This window comes from Trichosurus vulpecula, chromosome 1, assembly GCF_011100635.1.
Source record: "Trichosurus vulpecula isolate mTriVul1 chromosome 1, mTriVul1.pri, whole genome shotgun sequence".
In the NCBI taxonomy this organism is placed as follows: domain Eukaryota; kingdom Metazoa; phylum Chordata; class Mammalia; order Diprotodontia; family Phalangeridae; genus Trichosurus; species Trichosurus vulpecula.
The window spans coordinates 438,244,613-438,267,932 of record NC_050573.1 but is presented as its reverse complement, the minus strand read 5'-3'; the positions used below and the strand labels follow the sequence as shown (position 1 = coordinate 438,267,932).

Genomic DNA, 23,320 nt, shown 5'->3' with positions numbered 1-23,320 from the left:
GCTGAGATCAGCCGAAGGTCACAAAGCTAGTAAATGACAAGGGCCATTAGAACCTATGTCATCTTATTTCAATTCTACTCTTTCCATTCATAACACAACTCTGTGCTTTAACCTTATAGCCATCAGATTGGCAAAGACAAAGATCATAAATGCTGGGGAGGCTGTGGGAAGACAGTAAGTAATCTGTCAAACTTCTGAAAAATAATTTTGAACTATACTATAGTTATACCTTCCACATCATGACTTTCCCCATCATGACTTCAATATATTGAGGCTTAGCACAAGAAATTAAATGGGAATTTTGGGGAGAGTTTTGCAGAAGCCACAGGCAACACACAAAAGGCCAGCAGATGACACAGAAAAAGTTTGTAAACTCAGAAATCCATAAAATATATGTATAGTATTATATAATATCAACCCAAATTTTACAATAAGGTACTGTAAACACTCCCATAAAAGAAAAAGAAAAAATTCAAACTTCTTCTCTGGTAGGAAACCAAAAAATTTTACACAGATTTTCCAGATAGCAAGGGTGCAATACCCCTAACCTCCACAATATGGAAGGGATAACTGTACAAAAGTCACTTACGGTACATCCTCTTTGATCCAGTAAACTACTCTGAACATATCATAATCCCCAAGGAAGTCAAAGCAGAGAGAAAGATTCCATATATGTACAGTAAAGAGCCAGAAGTACACAATTATAGAAATATTTTTTCTGGAAACAAAGTGGGTGATCAATGCCTAGGCACAGACTAAACAAACTGTTGCATATTGATATAATGGAATACTACTATTTCATAAGAAAGAGTGAAGATGGAAAACTCAGATAAATTTGAGAAGAGTTAACTGAATTGAGGCAGGACAGGGCAAGCAGAAACAAGACAACAATTAAGACAACAATGTAAATAGAAATAATATTCAAATATTTCGGAACTCTAATCAACACAAATACCAAGCTTGACTTGACACTGACAGTGAAATATACTTTCCCCCTCCTCTCAGAAGGTATGAAATAAAAGTATTCAGAAGCAGATATAGCCAATGCTTTGGTTTATTTTGCTTATCTACAATTCTCTGTTACAAGGGAAGTTCTTAATAGGTTGGGGGAACTTGTCACTGGGAAAAGGTATTTTTTTAAAAGCATCAACAAAACATTTATTTTCTTTCAATTTTATTGATGCATTTTGTTTTTACATATAATTTCTAAAAATGCCCCATTACTTCCCTAGGGCTGACAAATGAGCCTTCCCTTAAAAGGGGGGAAAAACAGTTACGCAAAATTAACCACTTCAACTCTATCTGGTCCATACCCAATCTTCTACCTCTCCAAAAAAAAAGGAGGGGGAAGGTAATGTATTTCCTTCTTCCTAGAACAAGACAGGCCATTCTAATTACACCATATTCAGCTTCATTTTATTCATTATACTGTTACAGTCATTATAGATACTATTCTCCTGGCTTTTCTTACTTCACTCTGCATCAATTCAGATAAGCTTCCCATCTTTTTCTGAATTCCTCATACTCTTTATTTGTTTTATTTTTAGAGTAATAATTAAACTTTTTTTTTAAACTTAGAAGGCTGTATTACTGGTTCATCGTTCCTATCTGTGCCCTGTAATCTACTATTCACACTCCTGCTCTGGGTCCCATAAACCATATGGCTGTGGCTAGGGTAACTCTTAGTGTTGCCCTCTTGAGTCTCCCTCAACAGAAATTCATCCAAATTTCCTCTCACTTTAGCAGATGGAAATTTGTGAATTTGCCCCGCCCCAACGATGTGGATAGAAAATCATGGATGGAGGAAAGGTTCAGCAGTGTTGGGCCTGCCCCAGAACAAGGGGAAGAGGGCTTGATTTCCAATAAGGAAGCTAAGTCCAGAACATTACATATACTGTCAAATTTAGTTAATCATTTGGTCAGATTTGCTGAACTGCTTTTCTTTTTTTCTCTTTTTTTTATATTCTCTGGTATAAGGGACAGATCCCAGGGTAAGGGGAAAAGATTGATATATTTGGAAATAAAGGTCAAGTAAAAACAAAATATATCAACAAAAATGTTTAATTTTTTTAAAATATCTATTCATTGATTGGAACCACCATCAACCCACAGAAAAAAGGAGCCTAGGTCCTCAAGATGCACCTGGCACCAAAGGCAAGTATGGAAAAATAAAAGTCCAGAGATATCGACTGATGGTCTCATAATGAGCAGAAGATAAATGAAATAGTCTAGATTCAGTCCCAGTCTCCAACTTTTGATACCAAGTTCATTCAATGGGACAATGCCTCCTTCATGAACTACAGGATGTCTAAGAATGGAGATCCTGAGGAAAAGATCCTATAAAAAAGGTTATATGGGAAAGAGATATATAGGAGAGATCATAGCCTGAGCTATGTAAAATAGTATCTGTAATACCTGTAAATATCTGTAAAATCAGATAATCAGAGTAATACAAATTGTTGACTTCTTATAAGCACATTAACACTTTCAGGCTATAGAACAAATCAATAGTATGCTGAATGGCTTTTCGCTGAGCATACAAATAAAAATAACAACAATAATAGCATTATTATGTAGTGATTTAAATTTTACACAGTGCTTAACAGTAAGTTTAACTCATTTAATCCTCATTATCAAATCAGTATTATTCATCATACCTCTTTTGGAAGTGACCTTAGGTTCTTTAAAGTTATGTCAGTATGACAGATCTGACCAAACTAGAAAGGCTTTAATTATGAGTCTAATAATGACTTTTTCTACTATAAAAACTCTTGAAAATCTGCTAAGTAACAGACTAGCAACAGTGGTAGTACTCCTCATACTGACAAAATTACTGAGCCCTTAATTATTGAAGTATTATTCATAATTATAGTATACTAAACAAATGTTATACAAAATGCAAGAAAATCATTTCCTTCTTGATTATTCTTTGCTGAGCTCTCAGCTTTAAATTTTGCTTTTGAATTGCAGGCAATTTGTTTTTCTTAACAGTTCATTTGTATTCACAAGTGTGATACTGTCAAATTATTTTAATATAATACACTTGTCATCCTGTGAGGGTTTATGACTTCTCATGCAGTAAAAAGAGTATTTCATCCAACCATCTGTCTCCTTTTTTGTTGCTAACATTCAATTTTGGTAATGTTGATCTAAACATCTAAATATTTTTTTAACAATATAGTATCTCATATTTTGAAGCCTAACAAAAAGGCCAGAAGTTTGTTACCCAGTCTTTTTCTCACAGAATTTTAATGGATCCGATATCTATAAGAATATGCCTATTACAATGAAAAAAGATTATAACTTATTTATGCTAACAAAAATTATCAGTTAATGACTTTTCTAAATACCAAAATTTTAAAGTCCACAAATATTTTTGCCAAGTTTTCTCCATGAAAAACATATGCAATAATCACTTTCATGACATCATTCTCTCTCATTTCCCCCTCCCACCTATCTGCTGATCATTTCTTTTCAGTCTTCTTTGTCAGATCCACCATCCATATCTCACTCCCTTAACTGTGGGCTTTGTCCTGGGATGTTGCTGTTAATCATGTCTGACTCTCAGTGACCCCATGGACTATGCATAGCAAGCCAGACCATTCTAACTCCTACTATTTCCCAAAGTCGAAGTTTACGTTTAATGATTTCTTGACACTATCTATCCATCTCATCCTCTGCTGTCCCCTTCTCCTTTTGCCTTCAATCTTTCCCAATATTATGGTCTTTTCCAATGAGTCCTGCCTTCTCATCATGTGGTCAAAGTATTTAAGCTTCAGTATTTAACCTTCCAGTAAATAACCTGAGTTAATTTCTTTAAGTATTGGCTGAGTTGATTTCTTTGCTGTCCAAGGGACTCTCAGAAGTTTTTTTCCAGCACACAATTCAAAAGTATCAATTCTGTGGTGCTCAGCTTTCCTTACAGTCCAACAGGCCATACATTGCTACTGGTAAAACCATAGGTATGACTTTAAAGACCTTTGTTGGCAAGGTGATGAGCCCGCTTTGCAGAGTGCTGTCCAAATCTGCCATAGCTTTTCTTCCAAGGAGCAAACATCTTTTCATTTCATGGTTGCATTTGCATTCTGCAGTGATCTTTGAACCCAAGAATACAAAATCTGACATTGCTTCCACTTCTTCCTCTATTTGCCGGGAAATGAAGGGACCATTTGCCAAGATCTTAGGGTTTTGCTTTTTTTTTTTAATGTTAAGCTTCAAGCCAACTTTGACACTCTCCTCTTTCACTTGTCATGGATCCTCTTCTCTATTTATAGCCTCTCAGATGGTGAGCTCATTAGATTCCATAATTTCAATTATCACCTCTATACAGATGATTCCTAGATCTATATATTCAGGCCTCATCTTGATTTTCAGCTGAGAATTTTAACTGGATTCAGACTTCTAGAACTCAATATATACAAAACAGAGCTCATTATTCTATCCCCCTCAATTCCAAAGCTATTTCAAAATTTCCTATTTCTGTCACAGGTAATCTCTAAGGTTTGCAATCTCTAAGCCACCATTGATTCTTCCTCTCCCTCACCCCATATATTCAAGTTACCAATTCTCATTAATTCGACTTCTATGACATCTCTTGCATCCATCCCCTTATTTTTACATTTGTACGTGGCCACCAACCTATTTCAGGCCCATATCTTCTCACATCTCCAACAGTCCTAATTAATTTCCCTACCTCAATCAACCAATAAACATTTATTAAGTGCCTACTATGTGTCAGACACTGTACTAAACTCTGGAGCTCTCTCCTCTCTATTTCATCCTCCACACATATGCAAAAATGATTTTCCACAAGTCTGAAAACGTCACTCCCCTGCTCAATAAACTCCAGTGGCTCCCTATTACAACCTAGCCCCAAACTACCCTTCCAGTCTTTCCAACGATCCCCCTCCTACACTCTAAAGTGTAGGACTAGCCAGCCTATCGTACTTCACATAATGACACTTTATCTCTAATCTCCATACCTAGTATTCACTCCCTCCTCATCTCTACCTTTCAGAATTCCTTGCTTTCTTGAAAGCTTAAAGTACCACCAAACCTTCCCCTCAAAATTTCCTTGCATTTATTTTATACATGTTCACATATGTATGCATATTGTCTCCCACAAGAGAATGCAAGTTTCCTGAAGGCAAGGACTACTTTTGTTTTGACTGGAGAGGGTGAAGAGTGGAGAACTCCTCCAGAGCCTCCATTTAGAGAGGGCAGCCAGCTCAAATCATTTCCCACCTGGCTGCTCTCCTCTGGACTTCATCATGTCTCAGTGCCAGGTGCCTTCCCTCCCCCCTCCTAGCTTCTTTCTTGATGTTGTCTTCTTCCACTAGATTACAAGCTTCTCATGGACAGGAACTGTCTTTTGCCTTTCTTAGTATTCCTAGAGTTTAGCACAGTACCTGTCACATAGTAAGCATTTAATAAATGTTTATTGACTTTTTTTTTATCCCCATCACTTGCAATAGTGCCTCCCACATAGTAGATGCTTAATAAATGATTGTTAATTGAATGATACAACCTTTTATTCTAGGTGTGTGAGGAGAATTAATATTTATCTAAAAGATTAAGTTACAGAAAGAAGATAAGTACATCTATGTTTTCAAGGACATGATCTGACATAAAGTAAATCCAAATCCATGAAATAATGAACTACTGTAATGTAACTCTATTGTACTTGAAATTGGCATTTTCCTATTAAACCAGCCATTACCTTGGGCAAGTGGCCTTTAACAAAGGTATGCTTTATTTTATGCACAAGAACAAGCAGATCAGAAAAATGGCAGCTCAAGTTCCAATAAATACTGCTTTGTTTCTGTTCATCTCAGAGGATCACTGACTGCCATTTTCTTTATTATTGACTTACAAAGAACAAATTAGGGTCACTGAAAATGTCCAATTATTACATGAACAGCAAGAACTTTTCACAGCTTAAAATGAGAATTCAATTTGCACAAAACATATGAAGCTCCTTTTTCTCTAAGTTCATTGCTCACATACCATTATATATTGGAAATAATACCAGATTTGAAGGAACTATAATCATTGCACAAAAAAAAGAACACTGAAACAAAACCTAACACCATGCAATTGTAATAACCAATTTTAGCACTGGAAAAGAGAGGAGGAAATGAGCCTTCTTTTTCTTAGGGAAGCTCAGGGTGCAAAATGCTGCATATGCTGGATATGGTCACAGATATGGGTACTTGTTTTTCTTTCTTGCAACTTGAAAATGGTTGTTATAAAAGCAAAATGCATCAATAAAATATTAACTCGAACAAAATCTTAAAGGAGAGAGACTGATTTAAAACAGTAATAACAGATTTAGAGTCAGGAGACCTGAGTGTGAATTCTGGCTCCAACACTTACTCACTGTATGACCAGAAATATGTTCCTTAATCTATCTTAGCCTCAGTTTCCTCAGCTGTAAAATAAAAATACTGCACTGCCTACCTGAAGGACTGCTGTAAGAAAAGCACTTTGTAAGTGCTTTACATATACTTTAATAACTCAAGAATATGTACTTTTGTCAACAAGTGCTCTCTCCATCAAGAAAGAATGCAATTCCTCTTTGACTTGATCTTCCAGAGTTTGTGTTTACAGCTTAGTGATGAGCCTCTTTGAACATACTCCTCATACAACAAACCTGCAGTCTCTTAACAGGCTTGTATCTGAAGCCTTTTCAAACAAGTCAGAGCTTTTGTACCCCAGCAAAGCCTAGGGTCACCACACCATGAGGAAGCATCAGAGGAGTTTTTAGTGGAAAAAAGTACAATGTAAATATTACTATCGTTAATAATACATACAAAAGGGTGGTATGGAAACAAGCCCCCCTCCTCACCTCCACTTTAGCTTGATTTCTTAACTATATACCAAGAATAAGGTCTATTGCCTTCCCAGTACATGTATCCAAGACATAATAGAACACTTCACAAGACTTCAAAAATGGATGACTACTTCACACTTTCGGGGTATTAGCATAGGCAGAAATGAAACTGCCCACAGGAACCTAAAAAATCTTGTCAAAGATTACAAAAACTAAAGGGGTACATGTTGTTTTTCTCACTGTTACCCATTGGTGGTAAGGAATACTGACTGATTTGGAAACTAAACCTGGCTAACAAGGTGGTACCTGAAAGTGTAATTTGGACTTAGAGACCACAGCTTAAAACACAAGGAAAAGAGATTCTTGGCCAGTGATGGTGTACACCTAACAAAAGCTGTTAAGAATATATCTGCCATTCTTAAGAGAGAAGATGGATTCCATGCCTATAAACCACCTTTCCCTTCCTCTCCTAATCACAGCCCCTATGCCACCCTGAACCCAGCTGCTCCATATTTTGTCTTTTATACTGTTTAAGAGCCCTAATATTTGTCTAGCAGATGGAGAGCTTACTTTACCAAAATGAAACTTGTAAATTTTTGTGTCCTATATGTAAGTTACTTTTTACAGATGAAGGGTCCTTGATAATGATGCAGATTACAAAGTGTATTTTACTCTTGTCAGATTAGGTTACACACAGACACATCCACAGTGTAAACAAACACACACACACACACACACACACACACACACACACACAGTGTCAGCCCTCATGGGTTGAACACCTTCTGGAACAGGTTAAATGAAACCAGCCTTGGATGGCTAATATTGTTCAGGTTCATTAATATAACCTAAGTTTTAGGACTGCTCGTATTCTGTAACAAAAATCATTTCCCTTTTGTTGTCATCGTTGTTTTGGAAAATGTGAATTTGTTATTAAGCATTTGATTTTCCGTGTCCCTTAAGTACTGCCTAAGTTAAAACCAATTTTGAACTGGCAATTATGAGGGGAAAAAAAATATTTTAACTGAAGAATTTAGTACAATTTGTTAGATTAGGAAGGCCTTACAGACTGACTTGGCTTCGAGAGGATGTGTCATTTATTGTCAGCATGGTATGGACTTTATTTGCTTAAATACCTTCATTTGTATATCATGTCTCACTTGAAATTGCTTTGTATAAATTTCGTAAAAATATTTATAAAATGTTTTGTAAAAAAAAAGTGGAAAAAAAGAAAGAAAGAAAGAAAGAAAGAAAGAAAGAAAGAAAGAAAGAAAGAAAGAGTGAATATATCTGCCGGGGCAGCTAGGTGGCGCAGAGAGTAGAGCACAAGCCCTGGAGTCAGAAGGATCTGAGTTCAAATTTGACCTCAGACACTCGACACACTTACTACTGCTGTGACCTTGGGTAAGTCACTTAACTCCAATTGCCTTGCCTTCCCCACCTCCAAAAAAAAATTTTTTTAAAGAATATATCTGCCAAATGTCTTAGAAATCAAAAGAACTTCAAAAGAGTTGTCAAAAAAATACATGGAAATTTGGCACAAAAATTTATAAAAGCCGTTGGTTGATATCAACTACTTGTACAAAATCTATCATACGGAAGGATATAATTTACAGAATCCTAACTATTTAGATTTTGTACTGTGGAAAGGATTCTACCCTAGATTCTGCTAATCTTAACTATGATAGCAACTGAGGTGACTACAGAAATCCAATAGCTGTATTAGGCAACATATACTGTCCCCTTCAAGCCAACACATTCATGCCAAACAGTGTGTCTGTAAACAATGTGAAAAGATAGGAATTAAAAATTTAAGAAGACCTCAAGCTTCCTACTTTGCATTTTTTTTAATCATTCATAGTATATTTATGGACTAAGTTACTTACACATCCTTTAGAAACTTATGTGAAAGGGAAGCATAAGTTATAAGTGATAAAACACGAAATATTAAAGCACTTTAGAAAGAGGAGAAAGTCCCATGTTGGACACTAAGATTCATTCATTCAAAAAAATGTTTACTGTTCAGCATTGATTTTCACAAGAGTTTGGATTACAAATTTTCTCCCCATTACTACCCTCCCACCCACTCCAAGATGGCATATATTCTGGTTGCCCTGTTCCCCAGTCAGCGCTCCCCTCTGTCACCCCACTCCCCTCCCATCCCCTTTTCCCTTCCTTTCTTGTAGGGCAAGATAAATGTCTACGCCCCATTGCCTGTTTATCTTATTTTCTTATTGCATGCAAAAACATTTTTGTTTGTTTTTGAACATCTGTTTTTAAAACTTTGAGTTCCAAATTCTCTCCCCTCTTCCCTTCCCACCCACCCTCCCTAAGAAGTCAAGCAATTCAACATAGGCCACATGTGTATCATTATGTATAACCCTTCCACAATACTCATGTTGTGAAAGACTAACTATATTTTGCTCCTTCCCAACCCATCACCCTTTATTGAATTTTCTCCCTTGACCCTGTCCCCTTTTGAAAGTGTTTGTTTTTGACTACCTCCACCCCCATCTGCCCTCCCCTCCATCATCCCCCCCATTTATTTTTATCTTCTTCCCTCTTCTTTCCTGTGGGGTAAGATTCCCAATTGGTTATGTATGGTATTCCCTCCTCAGGCCAAATCTGATGAGAGCAATGTTCACTCATTCCCCCCTCATCCGCCCTCTCCCCTCCTCCCACAGAACTGCTTCCTCTTGCCACCTTTATGGGAGATAATCCATCCCATTCTATCTCTCCTTATCTCCCTTTCTCAGTATGTTCCTCTCTCATTCCTTAATTTGATTTTATTTCTTTTAGATATCTTCCCTTCATCTTCAACTCACCCTGTGTCTGCTCTCTCCCTCTCTCCCTCTCTCTCTCTCTCTATATATATATATACATACACACATAGATATATACATACATACACATTCACCCATATATATACATAAACATATATGTATGTATATTCCCTTCAGCTACCCTAATACTGAGGTCTCATGAATCATACACATCATCTTTCCATGTAGGAATGTCAACAAAACAGTTCACCTTTAGTAAGTCCCTTGCAATTTCTTTTGATTGAACAGCAATTAAATTAGAGATGCAAAAAGGAATAGAAAGGCAAATTTGTGGTATATGACTGTGCTGAAATACTATTGTGATAATACTAAGAAATGATGAGTAGGATGCTTTCAGAAAAAACTGGGAAAGCTTACTTGAACTGATGCAAAGTGAAATGAACAGAACCAAGGGAACACTGTACATGGTAACAGAAATATTATACAATGATCAACTGTGAATGACTTACCTATTCTCAGCAATACCACAATCTAAGACAATTGCAAAGAATTTTTGATGAAAAATGCTACCCACATCCAGAGAAAAAACTGATAAAAGTCTGGATGTAGATTGAAGCATACTTTTGTTTTTACTTTCTTTATTATTCTTGTGTTTTTTAGTCTGTGCCTTCTTTTGCAATAGAGCTAATGTAGAAATTTTGCAGGACCACATGTGTATAATCTATATCAAACTGCTTATCTTCTCAATGAGAGGGGAAGGAAATGAGGGGGGGAGGGAAATTTGGAACCCAAATTTTTTTTTAAATGTTAAAAATTGTTTTTACATGCAATTGGAGAAAAGAAAAGAGGCAATAACCAAGAGAACAACTTAGGTGTACAAATCAACTCTAGCTCTGCAGAAACTCTATTAGCAAAAAAATCCACATTCAAATTTTACCTGGTAGCCAAGAGGGAATTAAAAAAAAAAAAAGACTAAAGGATATGGTGCCGAAGCTCTTAGCCCCAGCAACATTCCAATCTTGTTCCCAAGGGCAGAGTGGGCTAGTCAAGAAACCACCACAATGGAGATAATCAGCTATAAGGTTATGTTAGGGGTTTCCTCAGACTCTCTAAATTCCAGATGAATTAAGTTATTGGGCTGGGGGGGGGGGGGGCGGTGGAAGATGCCCTCCAGACTAGTTTTCTCAAATGTGAGTAGAGCCCTATCTCATGTACTCATAAAGTATATTAAAGCTACAAGAGCCCTTAGCGCTCAACTAGTTTAATCTCCACATCTCACACAAGGAAAGATAGTATTTTCAATAAGTATCTTAATGCCACATATCTATTAAGTGGCACTCATGAATAGCTGCTCTGTATCACGCTATGTCCACAGTTATCACATCATTTTGACCCAAAACTATGCCCCATGACAGCAAAATTTAAGACATAACTACTATTCTACTCAAAAGCAATAGGACACAAAGGCTAATTGTGATTTTTACATGCTGAAAAGCCCAGTTTAACTACACCTAATATTCTCCTATAAGACAATAGGTCAACAAGCAATTTTATTAAGGGTCTGCTATGTGCCAGGCACTATGCTAAATGCTGAGGACACAAAGAGGGGCAAAAATATTGTTGCTGCTCTTTAAGACAGTTATGTGAAATTTTTTTTCCATTTCTTCCACCTCTGTAGAACTTATACTCTGCTTTCTCTTTCCATACATGGCACATTGTCAACAGCATAAAAACAAAGACACAGAAATTGCTCACACTGTCATCTTCTCATCATTATGCTTTCTTCTGGTTTAAAGTAGATTTTGACCTGAACAAAGAAAGCTAATTTACAAATTATTCTCCTATTAGTAATTATCTTTTTCTTTCCAGGTATGATCAATTTCAACTTGTGTGTGCAATATTTAGCACTAGACACATGCAGTACTCTTTCTGAAATCTCTCTTCCTTAAGTATTTATAATATTAGATACTGGAAGCACAGCATTTAAAATAAAAACAATTTTGTCTTCAAAACTAGAGAGGCAGAATGGTACAGTGCAGTGCACCCCGTATTTGGAGTCATAGAATCTAGGTTCAAAATCTGGCTCTACCACTTGCTACCTGAATAACCTAGGGCAAATTACTTCAGGGGGTTCAGTTTCCTCATTTGTGAAATAACACTGGACTAAGATAACCTGCGTATGATTAGAAGATGTCTCTGTACAAAGATCAGAACTCCAATCTGACACATTTAAACAAACTAGTGAAACTGAAAAATGGGACACAGATAAAGACTTTAATAACTAAAATTATCAGTATTTCCTATAGAAGTTTAATTAATGTAAAGCATTTGTCACATAAGAAAACCAAAAGCCTGAAATCACCTTATTCAGCATTGGCTGGCCGAGAGGGGAGAAATGGTTGCCTAAAGCAGTGCCGGTTTAATATATAAACATTTTTGCAAAATGTTATGGAGGAGGATTGTGGAAGATTTTAGGAGTATTGCCTCACAAATGTGTGAGGTAGTGAGAGAATAAAGTGTGAAGACTTCACAGGGTATATGTATATATATATATATATATATGTATTATTAATGTTTGAGAATCAATATTTAGAGAAAAGGGAAATGGGATAAATTTGAGTCTGTGGGAATCTGATTATTTAGCCTTTAGGAATGTCTTTCTCCCCCTTCTTCTTTAGATTTGTAGATATCACCTCAGCTGTGAATAGAATACAAGATTGTGAAAGCTTCCCTATGAATAACTCAGGTAAGGTGACACTCAAATAGTACAAATTTAGTTAGGATGTGGACCTCACTTGGCCTAAGTTTCATTTTCCTGTAAATCATATGATTTCGGGGAAATCAGGTGGTATTCCCCTCTCCCCCTCCCCTAGCCTACTCACAAACTGCCATCTTAACATTAAAGTTTCCTTATAAGGTAATTCTGTAGTTTCTGTGCTGGTATTGGGTAAAACTTATTCTTGGTTAGATTGTGAGGCCACCTGTCCCCGCAAATGGGGACACAGGTCCAGCCTCTGGGGTGGGATTTCTTAGAATTGTTTGTACAAGGATATGTATCCCCTTGCTTGCCTTCTCCCCCTTGCCTCTCTTCACTACCATCTCTGCCCTGGTAGTGGGAGATGCCCAATTCTCGCAAGACTTGATCAAATAAAGCTTCTGTTTTGTTTCTACTGTGGGAAAACCGAGACACCTCTGTTTTTTTTTTTTTAAATTTGAGCCAGTGGTCTGTTGTCCCACACACAAACAATAATAATCTAGGGGAAAAAAAACTGAAGAAAGTTTAGTATGAAACTCAACTAGAACAAAATATGCCAACAGGATTTACAGATCAAACTGGAAAAACGAGAGGTGAAAAATGGAGTACATTTGCCAGTGTTTCTCTGATAATTTTTTTTTTACTGATGATAGTGGAACCACCACTCTCCCACCATCAGTTTCCAATATGTTGATAAAAACAGAAATGATATTTTAAAAAATGAAATCAAGAAGAGGATGTGAACCAGGCCAATCGTCTGAAGCAATATTGAAGGCAATAGCTGTGAAAGCATTAAGGTACTAAAATAAAAGGAAAATACCAAACAAGAGGGAAGAGAGAAGGAAGAAGAGTAACAAAAAGACAATTGAGAAGATATCTCTAACTAGAGTCCCATATGCATTTCTTTTCTATATAAAGTGAAATAAGCACAATCTATACACATATCCAATGCCTCCTTTTTCTGGTGTGGTGATTTTGTTGACAGCATAAAGCCCTAAACACTACTCAGGGACAAGCACAAGTTAACAAGAGATCTAACAATCTACACGAGTTTTTACAAGTGGATAAATGCCTATTATCTAGACCAGAGATGTCAAACAGATACTCTACGACAGGATCAAATAAATAAAAATACAATGGAACAGAAATAAGGTTAATATGTGTTTTTCCAAGTCAATATACAGCCAGCAAGGATCCTTATGTACAGTTTAATGGCTCTATTTCTACTAGGTTTTGACACCATTGATCTAAAAACGGCATGCAGTTAGAAGTGCAGTCAATAAAGTGAGTATATCTACCAGTAGAGAGACAGATAAGTTACAGTATATCTACAGTATATCATTAGAGAGATGGATGGACAAGCTAGAGAGAGAAAGAGAGAAGACAGACAAGTTCATGTTGAAAATGGGCCCAAAATCTTATGGAAAGAAAAGTACACAATACAGATGTCCAACTCAAAATCCCGTCTTTTCAACACTATCTTTAGTCAAAAGATGCTATATGGCTGGTATCACAGAACAACACAATCTCTGAAGAATCATAATTGCAAGGGACCCAAAGATCAATGAAGAGATACATGGTGAGCACAAGTGAGCTCCAGTATATTACCAATGATGATTTGTGTGCAGTTAGTAGCATAAAATACATTATCCAAGAAATACACAATTAGCTGGTGATGTAAGGAGAGCAAGGGATAGTGAATACTAAATGGCCCAAGCATTACAAGAATACTCATGGAATGATAAAATACCTATAGAAAGTTTTCAAGTATATGGGGCAAGAGACGAGGGGAGGCAAAAAAAAAGGGAGGCAAGAGAGTGAGGAGTGGGCAGACAGCTAAGTGGCACAATGGATAGAGCACCAGCCCTGAAGTCAGGAGGACCTGAGTTCAAATCCAGCCTCAGACACTTACTAGCTATATGACTCTGGGCAAGTCACCTAAACCCGACTGCCTCCAACAACAAATCAAAACAGAGAGAGAGAAAGGAGGGGAAGAGGAGGAAAATCTTCTAAGGAAAATTTATGAAAGGATATAATGGTATACTTAAAGAATTCTAGAGACTCAACTAAAAGTTAGCTGAAATGATTAACAACTTCAGCAAAGTTGTAATATACAATAAAACTACATAAATCATCATTTCTATATATTACCAAGAAAGTTCAGTAGGAAAAAAATAAAAAGAGAAATTCCATTTTAAATAACTGTAGATAATATAAAATACTTGGGTGTCTACCTGCCAAGGCAAACCCAGGAATTATATGAACACAATTACAAAATACTTTACACACAAATAAAGTCGGATCTAAATAACTGGAGAAATAGTCATTATCCATGGGTAGGCGAAGCTAATATAATAAAAATGACAATTCTACCTAAATTAATTTACTTATTCAATGCCATACCAATCAAATTACCAAAAAAAATTATTTTACAAAGCTAGAAAAATAATAACAAAATTCATCTGAAGAACAAAAGGTCAAGAATATCAAGGGAATCAAGGAAATGTGAAGGAAGGTGGCTCAGCAGTACCAGATCTCCCAACTGTATTACAATCATCAAAGCAATTGGTACTGCCTAAGAAAAAGAATGGTGGAACAGTGAAATAGAATGGGTACAAGATACATAGTAGTAAATAACCATAATAATCCAGTATCTGACAAACTCAAAGATCCAAGATTTTGGAACAAGAAATCACCATTTGAAAACTGGAAAGGAGTTTAGCAGAAACTAGGTACCATATATCAAGATGAAGTAAAAATGGGTACATGATTTAGACATAAAGGGTCATATCATAAAAAGATTGGGAGGGCATGGAATATTTTACCTGTTACATCTATGGTTAAGGGAAGAATTTAGAATTTAGACCACACAAGAGATAGAGAACATTACAGGATATAAAATGGATCATTCTGACTACATCAAATAAAAAGGGTTTTGCACAAACAAAGCCATTGCAGCCAAGATTACAAGTAGGAAACGGGGCAAAACATTTTTACAGCAAGTTTCTCTAATATGGGCCTCATTTCTCAAATATATAGATTTTATAAATTTATAAGAATGAGTCATTCCTCAACTGATAAATGGTCAATAGATATGAGCAGGCAGCTTTCAGACAACGTAATCAAAGCTATGTATAGACATATGAAAAAAATGCTCTAAATCACTACTGATTAAAGAAATGCAAATTAAAACAACTCATGGGTATCACCTCACAGCTATAAGATTTCTAATGTGGCAGAAAAGGAAAATGACAAATGCTAGAGGGGATGTGGAAAAACAGGGATACTAATGTAATGCTGGTAGAGTTATGAACTGATCCAACCATTCTGGAGAACAATCTGGAACTATGCCCATAGGGCTATGAAATCATGCCTATCCTTTGATCCAGTAATACCACTATGAGGTCTATATCCCACAGAGATCAAAGAAAAGTGTAAAGGACCTACATGTACAAAAATAGTTATGGAAGCCCTTTTAGTAGTGAAAGAGAACTGGAAACTGAAGAGATGCCCATCAGTTGGGGAATGGCTGAACAAGATGTGGTATATGACTGTGATGGAGTACTATGGTACTAATACTAAGAAAGGATGCTTTCAAAAAGAAACCTGGGAAGACTTACATGACCTGATACAAAGTAAAATGAGCAGAACCAAGGGAACATTGTACACAGTTATAGCAATACTGTACCATGATCAACTGTGAAAGACTTAGCCATTCTAAGTAATAAAATGATCTAAGAAAATTCCAAGACTTATGATGAAAAATGCTATCAACCTCCAGAGAAAGAATTAATGGAAGTCTGAATGTATACTGAAGCATACTTTTTATTTACTTGGTTTTTTGGTCTGTGTTTTCTTTTGCAATATGGCTAATAAGGAAATATTTTGTAGGACTGCACAGGACTACAAATTCCTTGCCTCTTGAAGGAGTTGATAAAGGGACAAAGGGAGGGAGAGAATATGGAACCCAAAAAATTTTTTAAAACAAATGTTAAAATGTTTTGTTTACATGTAATTGAGAAAATAAGAAAAAAAAAGAAAATTTGTGGGAAAACATAGAAAAGGATTTATACTGGTTAAGAAGGTGAGGATAGATAACAAGAGTACCCATATAGATGAGCTCATGGATCCACTGAAGCAATGACCATACCTTAATTGACAGTTGGTCATAGGTATAAGTCATTTCAGAATTAGCTATCTACAGGTACCCAAATCCTCCACTGGTTAAAGAAAAGGTCACAGTACATGTGATATGTTAAGAAAAAATAACAATGAGAAAACAACAATGTACATATGTAACTCAACCTTTAAAAAAAAGGTGCCTCTGAAAATGAGAACTGTACAAAGCATTACTACATTACTACGACGACCAATTCTTAGAGGAGTCTAACCAAGCAAAACAGTCACCAAAACAAAGAGGTCAAAAGAACCTCAAACTGCCTGAACAAGTAAACATTTAGTCTTCATTGTGATAAGAAATATGGTTGCCAAAGGCAATGTTAGTTCACTTGGAAAACATTACAGAGGAGAATAACAGAAAACTATGGGCATTCACCAAAAAAAAAGTTGAAAACCACTATGAAATTAATACACTCAAATCTTGAAAATATCTAATTTGTAGGGCTGAGAAATGAAAGAGTGAAATTTAAGACCTACTTCTCTAAAACTGTCAATATTTTCCCTAACTCCCTTTTACTGAAATGGAAGACCAGGCAGAGAAATAAAAAGTAATTTTAACCTAGGAAAAGATGTCATTAAAAAGCTCTGAGAAGAGGGTATAGTATTATTAAGCCTAAAAAAAAATTTTTTTTTAATTTTTAAAAGAGGGATGGAAGAGAGTTTAAAGGTCAGAATCAAGAAATTTACATTCATAAGGCACATGAAAACAGGAAAAAGACGTAAGAAGCTCATAAAGAAAGGGTGTTCGCCTCCTTACTGCTCTCACATGAATTGTACCGAGAGGTCAGGAACCAATCATTTCCTATTCCTATTCAGAATGGACCACTATCAACCATGGATAAAGTAATTTTTGTTCTACTGTGTTTTAAAGCATTCTCTAACAACAGTTCCACTACAGCATGGTTCCTGTTTTACCACCTTCATGACTTTGGGCAAGTCATAACCTCCTAGAGACTCTGGGTCATCATATGGAAAATGAGAAGGTTGGTTCAGACTCTCTTCTAACTCTAGATTCTAGGACTATGATCTTTGTTTCCATAAAACACTTAAAATTTGCCTTATACTGTACTGTGCCTTCAAAACCACAACCAAGTCACCCTAGCGAAGCACTTCCCAAAGCAGACTGGCCCTACCCAGCACAATGGAAGTTTCTACACAAGGGAAAGAAACAGAGGTCGAAGGAGTTTTTGTGCATTAAGGAATCAAAGTAGTATGTGAATCAAGAGTAAAAGAAAAATAACCTTTGCCTCAAATCACTAACTCAGGCATTTGGTGATACTGCTACAAACTCTAATGATAAACAACTAAATCAGGGTTTCTTAACCTTTTTTTGTGTCATGGACCACTTTGGCAGTCTGGTGAAGTCTTTGGATTCCTCAGAATGTTTCTAAATTAATAAAACAAAATATATAAGATTATAAAGGAAACCAGAGGCAGCTAGGTGGCACAGCGAGTAGAGCACTGGCCCTGGAGTCAGGAGGACCTGAATTCAAACTCGGCCTCAGACACTTGACACACTTACTATAACTGTGTGACCTTGAGCAAGTCACTTAATCCCAATTGCCCTGCCTTCCCCCTCACAAAAAAAAAAAAAAGAGATAAAGCAAACCAATCACACTGAAAGAGTTATCAAAAACTTTTAAAACTTCATGGTCCCAAATTAAGAGACTCTGAACTAAATTCTTAAAAAGGATATTATTCAAATGCATTTTTTCACCATGGGCATAAGGAGGGCAAAAAAAAAATCTTTTAAATCACTTTTAAAAGTGCTTCAACAGGGCACTAAAGCATTATCTCATTAATGCTTAAATACAATTATAAAATATACTTATCCCCTATTTCATTATAAGAAAACTACTTGTCCATTAATTGGGAATGGCTGAACAAATTATAGTCTATAAATAAAATGAAATACAGCAAGGTCTTCATTACTTAGAATAATGAATCCTATGAAGTGGTTGCATGTATTCAAATTCATGCTATTCAAATTATTTAATTACATAAAGTATTGGGAGCTGCTTCCAGCCCAATGTAAATATCCAGTGAGAACTGGAATAATATAACCACTTCATAGTATTATTCATCACAAGCACAAATCCAAACCTCACTGAATTATTTTGCCACAAGCAATGAAAAAAACCTGGAAAGACTTGTATGAAATGATACAGCATTAAGTGAACAAAATCAGGAGAACAATTCATGTAGTAATGACAATGGTGTAAGGAAAAAACGATCTTGAAAGACTTAGGAACTTGATCAATTTACTCATCAGCCAGGTCTCCAGAGGACTAATGAGGAAGGGAGGCATGCTATTCATCTCCTAAGAGTGGGCTGATGAACTCAAGACTCAGAATGATGCATACCTTTTGGGACATCTCAAATGTATGAATCTGCTTTCCTTAATTAAGCTTGTTACAAGAATTGTGGTTCTCTTTTTTCTTGAGGGAAAGAAGAGTTGGGGATTGTGTTGGAAAAACAGAAAAGAAAAAAGTGTCACTGAAGCATTTTTTTAAATGCTCAGAAGAGAACAGAATAAAGTTCAGAAGGAAACAGACAAGCAGGACAGCTTTACAAGAAGCAAGTTGAATTTATAATATACTTTCTTTAAAAAGCAAGCTATATATAATAGATTGGAATTTTCATGTACAATTCCTTCTCTATTCTACTTTGTATGTGAAAATGTTTTTTTCATTGTTCATTAATGTTTTTTTAAAAGAAAACTAAGTTTTTGACATTTGCAAAAGATGATCAACTTCTCAACCACAATTACAACCCCTTAATTCTATTCAGCAAGTATTTATTAAGGTCTTAATATATGCCTAATACTGTGTTAGGTATAGTGGCTATTTCAACACTTCCATGACTATGAAATCTCACCAGATCCCAGTAGCCAATATAGATATTTTCCAATAGTACACATAGATCACAATGCCTACACTTCTCATCCAATCTGATTTTTGTCCTTATTTCCACAAATCCTTTACAGCGGATCTATCCAAAGTTCAGAAGGCTTCTCTATGGGTTCTTATATTAATTTCATGAGGACTTTAGTGCAATGCCTGGCACATAATAACTGCTTAATAAAATGCTTGTTGACATCAGTCAAATATATCTTCTATGCTTGAGAAAGAGCCAAGTTAAAAGTTATGCAAAAGAACTGCAAGATAGTTTGCACAAAATATGTTTAATATAATCATACATGTATAGCTTATGATTGCATGCTATCTGGGGGAAGGAAGAGTGGAGGGAGGGGAGAAAAATTTAGAACTCAAAATCTTATAAAAGCGAATGTTGAAAACTAAAAATAACTAATTTTTTTTAAAAAAAAAGGAGATAGTTTCCATGGATAGAATACAAAAAACCCAAATCTAGACTCAGGAGACCAGGATTCAAGTCTCACTTCTGATACTTGCTAGTTGAACAACCATGGGAAAATCACAAGGCAGTATGAGGAGCCAGGAATACCTAAACTCAAATCCTATCTCAGACACTAGCTGTGTTACTGTTCATTGGCACTTCACCACTTCTTAGGCCAAAATTTCCTCATCTATAAAAGGAGGGAGTTGGACTCACTGACTTCGAAGGCCTCTTTCAACTCTAAATCTATGATCCTATGAATCTCCCCTGATCCTGTTGGCTCATCTGTTAAATGGGAATGATACATTCACTGCCTCAGTGTTATGAGACAAACTATTTCATAAACTTTAAAGCACTACAAATGTGAATTATTAAAATTTAAAGTTATCTTAAAATGTCATTTCAATCCTTTTAAGTATGCCCCTCCTCTAAAAAAAAAAAAAAAAAACACCCAACTCCATAAACTGAGTCAAAAGCTGAGAGGTGAAAGGACCCTTGGGGACCAAATCCAACTTCTTCATTTTACAGATGAGGAAACGGAAGCTCAGCAAAGATGAGAAGAGGCTTGGCTAGTTAATGGTGGAGGCAAAGCTAAAACCCAGGTCTCCTGACTTAGGCAATCATAAACTGAATGGAATCTGACAATATTTCCTTTCCACTTATATTTTCCAAGTCCAACCACACATTTTTAAAAACTTTTTAAAAACCCCTGTAAATGTAATAGATACAAACTTGAGACATACTCATTAAATTCTCCTGAAGGATTCCTTTTTAGTATGTTTATAAGTGTAATTAACCAAGAATCTTACACCTTGAAAAACAACTTTCATACATACATTTCTAAAACCCTTGAAATTGAAACAGCTTTGGTAAAGTCCAGGGTTCTGGATTTTGTGTCAGAATTAGAGGCCCGTAGAAATATCTGGAGCCTGAAATGGCAAAGGACATCTAGTCCAACCCGCTCATTGCACATTGGAGGAAACTGGCCTAGAGACAAGCTGTGGGACCTGTCCCAGAGCTAGTGTTCTGACTCCTGGATCTGCTACTCTCACCTTGGTGACTTTGAGCCAATCACTTACCCCCTCGGGGCCTCAGTTTCTTAATTATTAAAGGAAAAGGGGCGAGGGGAGGAAGGTTCGGACCAAAGGACTCGCATGGTGAATACGGCACTAGAATTCTTGGCTAACATGAGATGACAGTAGTTGGGAAGTTTAACACAGTGCCTGACACCTAGTCAGAGTTTAATAAATGCTTCTTGATTGACTGAGATGAAGGTCGGGGGAAGACCTAGTTTCAAATCCCCCTCAGACACCAGCTGTGTGACCCTAGGCAAGTAAATCATTAACATCTCGGGGCCTCAGTTTCCTTATCGGCAAAACCAAGGAGTTGGTCTCCGTGGTCCCTTCCAGATCTAAACCCTCTGCTTCCTCCCAGCACGTCCCCCACCTCCCTCCAGGAACCGGGCACAAGACCCCTCGCAACCCTCCCAACACTTCCCAGTTACCCCATTAGCCTTCCCAGCGGCTGACAGACCCTTCCCATCAACGCCACTACCCGGCGACCGCCACCTCCTCCTCCCTGCCCCCCGGCCCCAACAGCCGCCAACTCGCTCCAGGACCACACTACGAATGCGCCTCCCCGGAGCCTCAGTTTCCTCATCCGCAAAATGGGGATGACCGCACGCGACGCCCCCTCCCCGGAATCCTCACTTTTTCAAGTCGCTGCTGAAGAGACCGAAGGCTCCCGAGGGGGACGTGGCGGGGGTGGCCTCCTGGCCCAGCTCGGGCGGCTCGCCGCCCGCCAGCTGCTCATTGTAGGCGAGACTGTTGCCGGACATGGCCTTGGCCTCGGCGCGCGTTCGTGCGCTCGTTCGCCCGCCCTCGCTCTCTCTCTCTCTCCCGTGGGTCCGGGACTCTCGGCCTCGCGCTCTCTCCGCTCGGGCTCTCGCGTCCGGCCCCGGCGACCTCGGCTGCTCCCCAGCCAGCAGGAGGTTCCCGGAACAAAACTAGTTCAGGGGCCGCTACGTTCGCGCAGGCGCTTTGGGACTCGAAGCGGCCGCAGGAGCCCGGAGTCCGGGCTCCGGCGCATGCTCAGTACAGACGGCCCCCTGGGCCGGCTCCCCCTGGCGCTCCGGTGACTGGATCTGAGGACTCCGAGTTCGCCCAGGAATTCAAAGCCTGGGGTAGGTCTGACAAAGTGCTTTTATTTCCTTCAAAAATCTGCCCCCCACCCCGCCCCCTGCGGGTTGGAAGAGAGCTTTTATGGGTCGGGAAGATTTGCTTCGCTCACATTTATTTTAACCGGCTAGGGGCCTCTCTGAGGCTAAGGATTCCTTTGCTTGGATTACACTGTGTAAGCAAATTGCTATTTCCCGAAATTCTCTTCACCTGCCTTTGATAAACCCATTCCTGCAGTTTCTTCTGCCTGACTCTACATAGGTTACGAGGGTTTTGCTTTCTTTTTTTCTTTTCACTGGGGGTGGGAGGCAGAGAAAGTAAATGCTTTTTAATTGGAAAATAAAACCCATTCTCTCTACGTTGTCATACGTGCTTTTCCTCTCCTTTGACCAATGTTCTACTTTTCTAACATCTGTAAGATAGTTTCCTCTTCTTTTTCCCTCGCATTTTTCAAAAATAACCCCAACTTCTGTATGTTTACAAAGATCTTTCCACTCCTCACTTGAGACCGCACCACAGTGCTTCCCAAATAATACTTGTTTTGGAAGTCTCCCATCCTTAAGAAATCCCAGAAAAGAAATTCCCGTAAGAATTGATTAGCTAAATTAGTGTGTTGGCGACATTCTAACACGAGTCAACAGCGCCCCAAAATTCCCCTTCGCTATCTGCAGAATCACTTTGTAAACCTTAAATTCCTATGTAAATATGATATAGACATGTGCATAACACATACATATGTATACACATACATTGCGTTGTGCACACGTACGTATGTTTATGTATGTGCATGTATATGCATGTATGTCTATATAACGCCTAATTGTTATCAAAGGCTTGTTGAATTATTACCACCACAAATCTAACCTGGATGGGTATCAAGCTGAAAAGAAATGCATAAGGGGCACTTCGGTAACTGATCATCTCCCTCCAGATAAGCACGCAACTAAAACTACCCCAAGCCTCCAGTTTAGCGATCCTTCAAAGGATACATTTTCTCAATTTCTCCAGAAACAGGGATACTACGTGGGTATCTATGGTGTACATTTTGATGAGCCATTCCACATTAGAAACCTGACCTTCCTGGAAACACACTGCAGCTAATGTGCAATCACTATTCAACCTCCATCCTACCAGTTCATGAGTTTTAAGTTAAGTTAACGTACAGCCGCTCCTTTTGCCCCGCTTCTCCCCAGCCCGGCTGCAGCTAAACCACAGAGAACCGGATCTCTTAGGGACG

The 23,320-nt window shown here is 37.6% G+C and overlaps 1 protein-coding gene across 5 annotated transcripts in view; it reads right to left on the bottom strand.

Annotated features, from left to right (window-relative positions):
• The window catches only part of AP3B1 (adaptor related protein complex 3 subunit beta 1), a 351,843-nt gene extending 329,905 nt beyond the window's left edge, over nt 1–21,938 (bottom strand). For all 5 annotated transcript variants that reach the window (XR_005010651.1, XR_005010652.1, XR_005010653.1 and 2 more), the window contains exon 1: nt 21,616–21,938. Coding sequence is in view for 2 of the 5 variants with exons in the window: in XM_036762900.1 (XP_036618795.1) it covers nt 21,616–21,743 (128 nt within the window). In the remaining 3 variants the exon portion in view is untranslated. The remainder of the gene's footprint in view (nt 1–21,615) is intronic.
• Between the last annotated feature and the right edge of the window lie 1,382 nt (nt 21,939–23,320).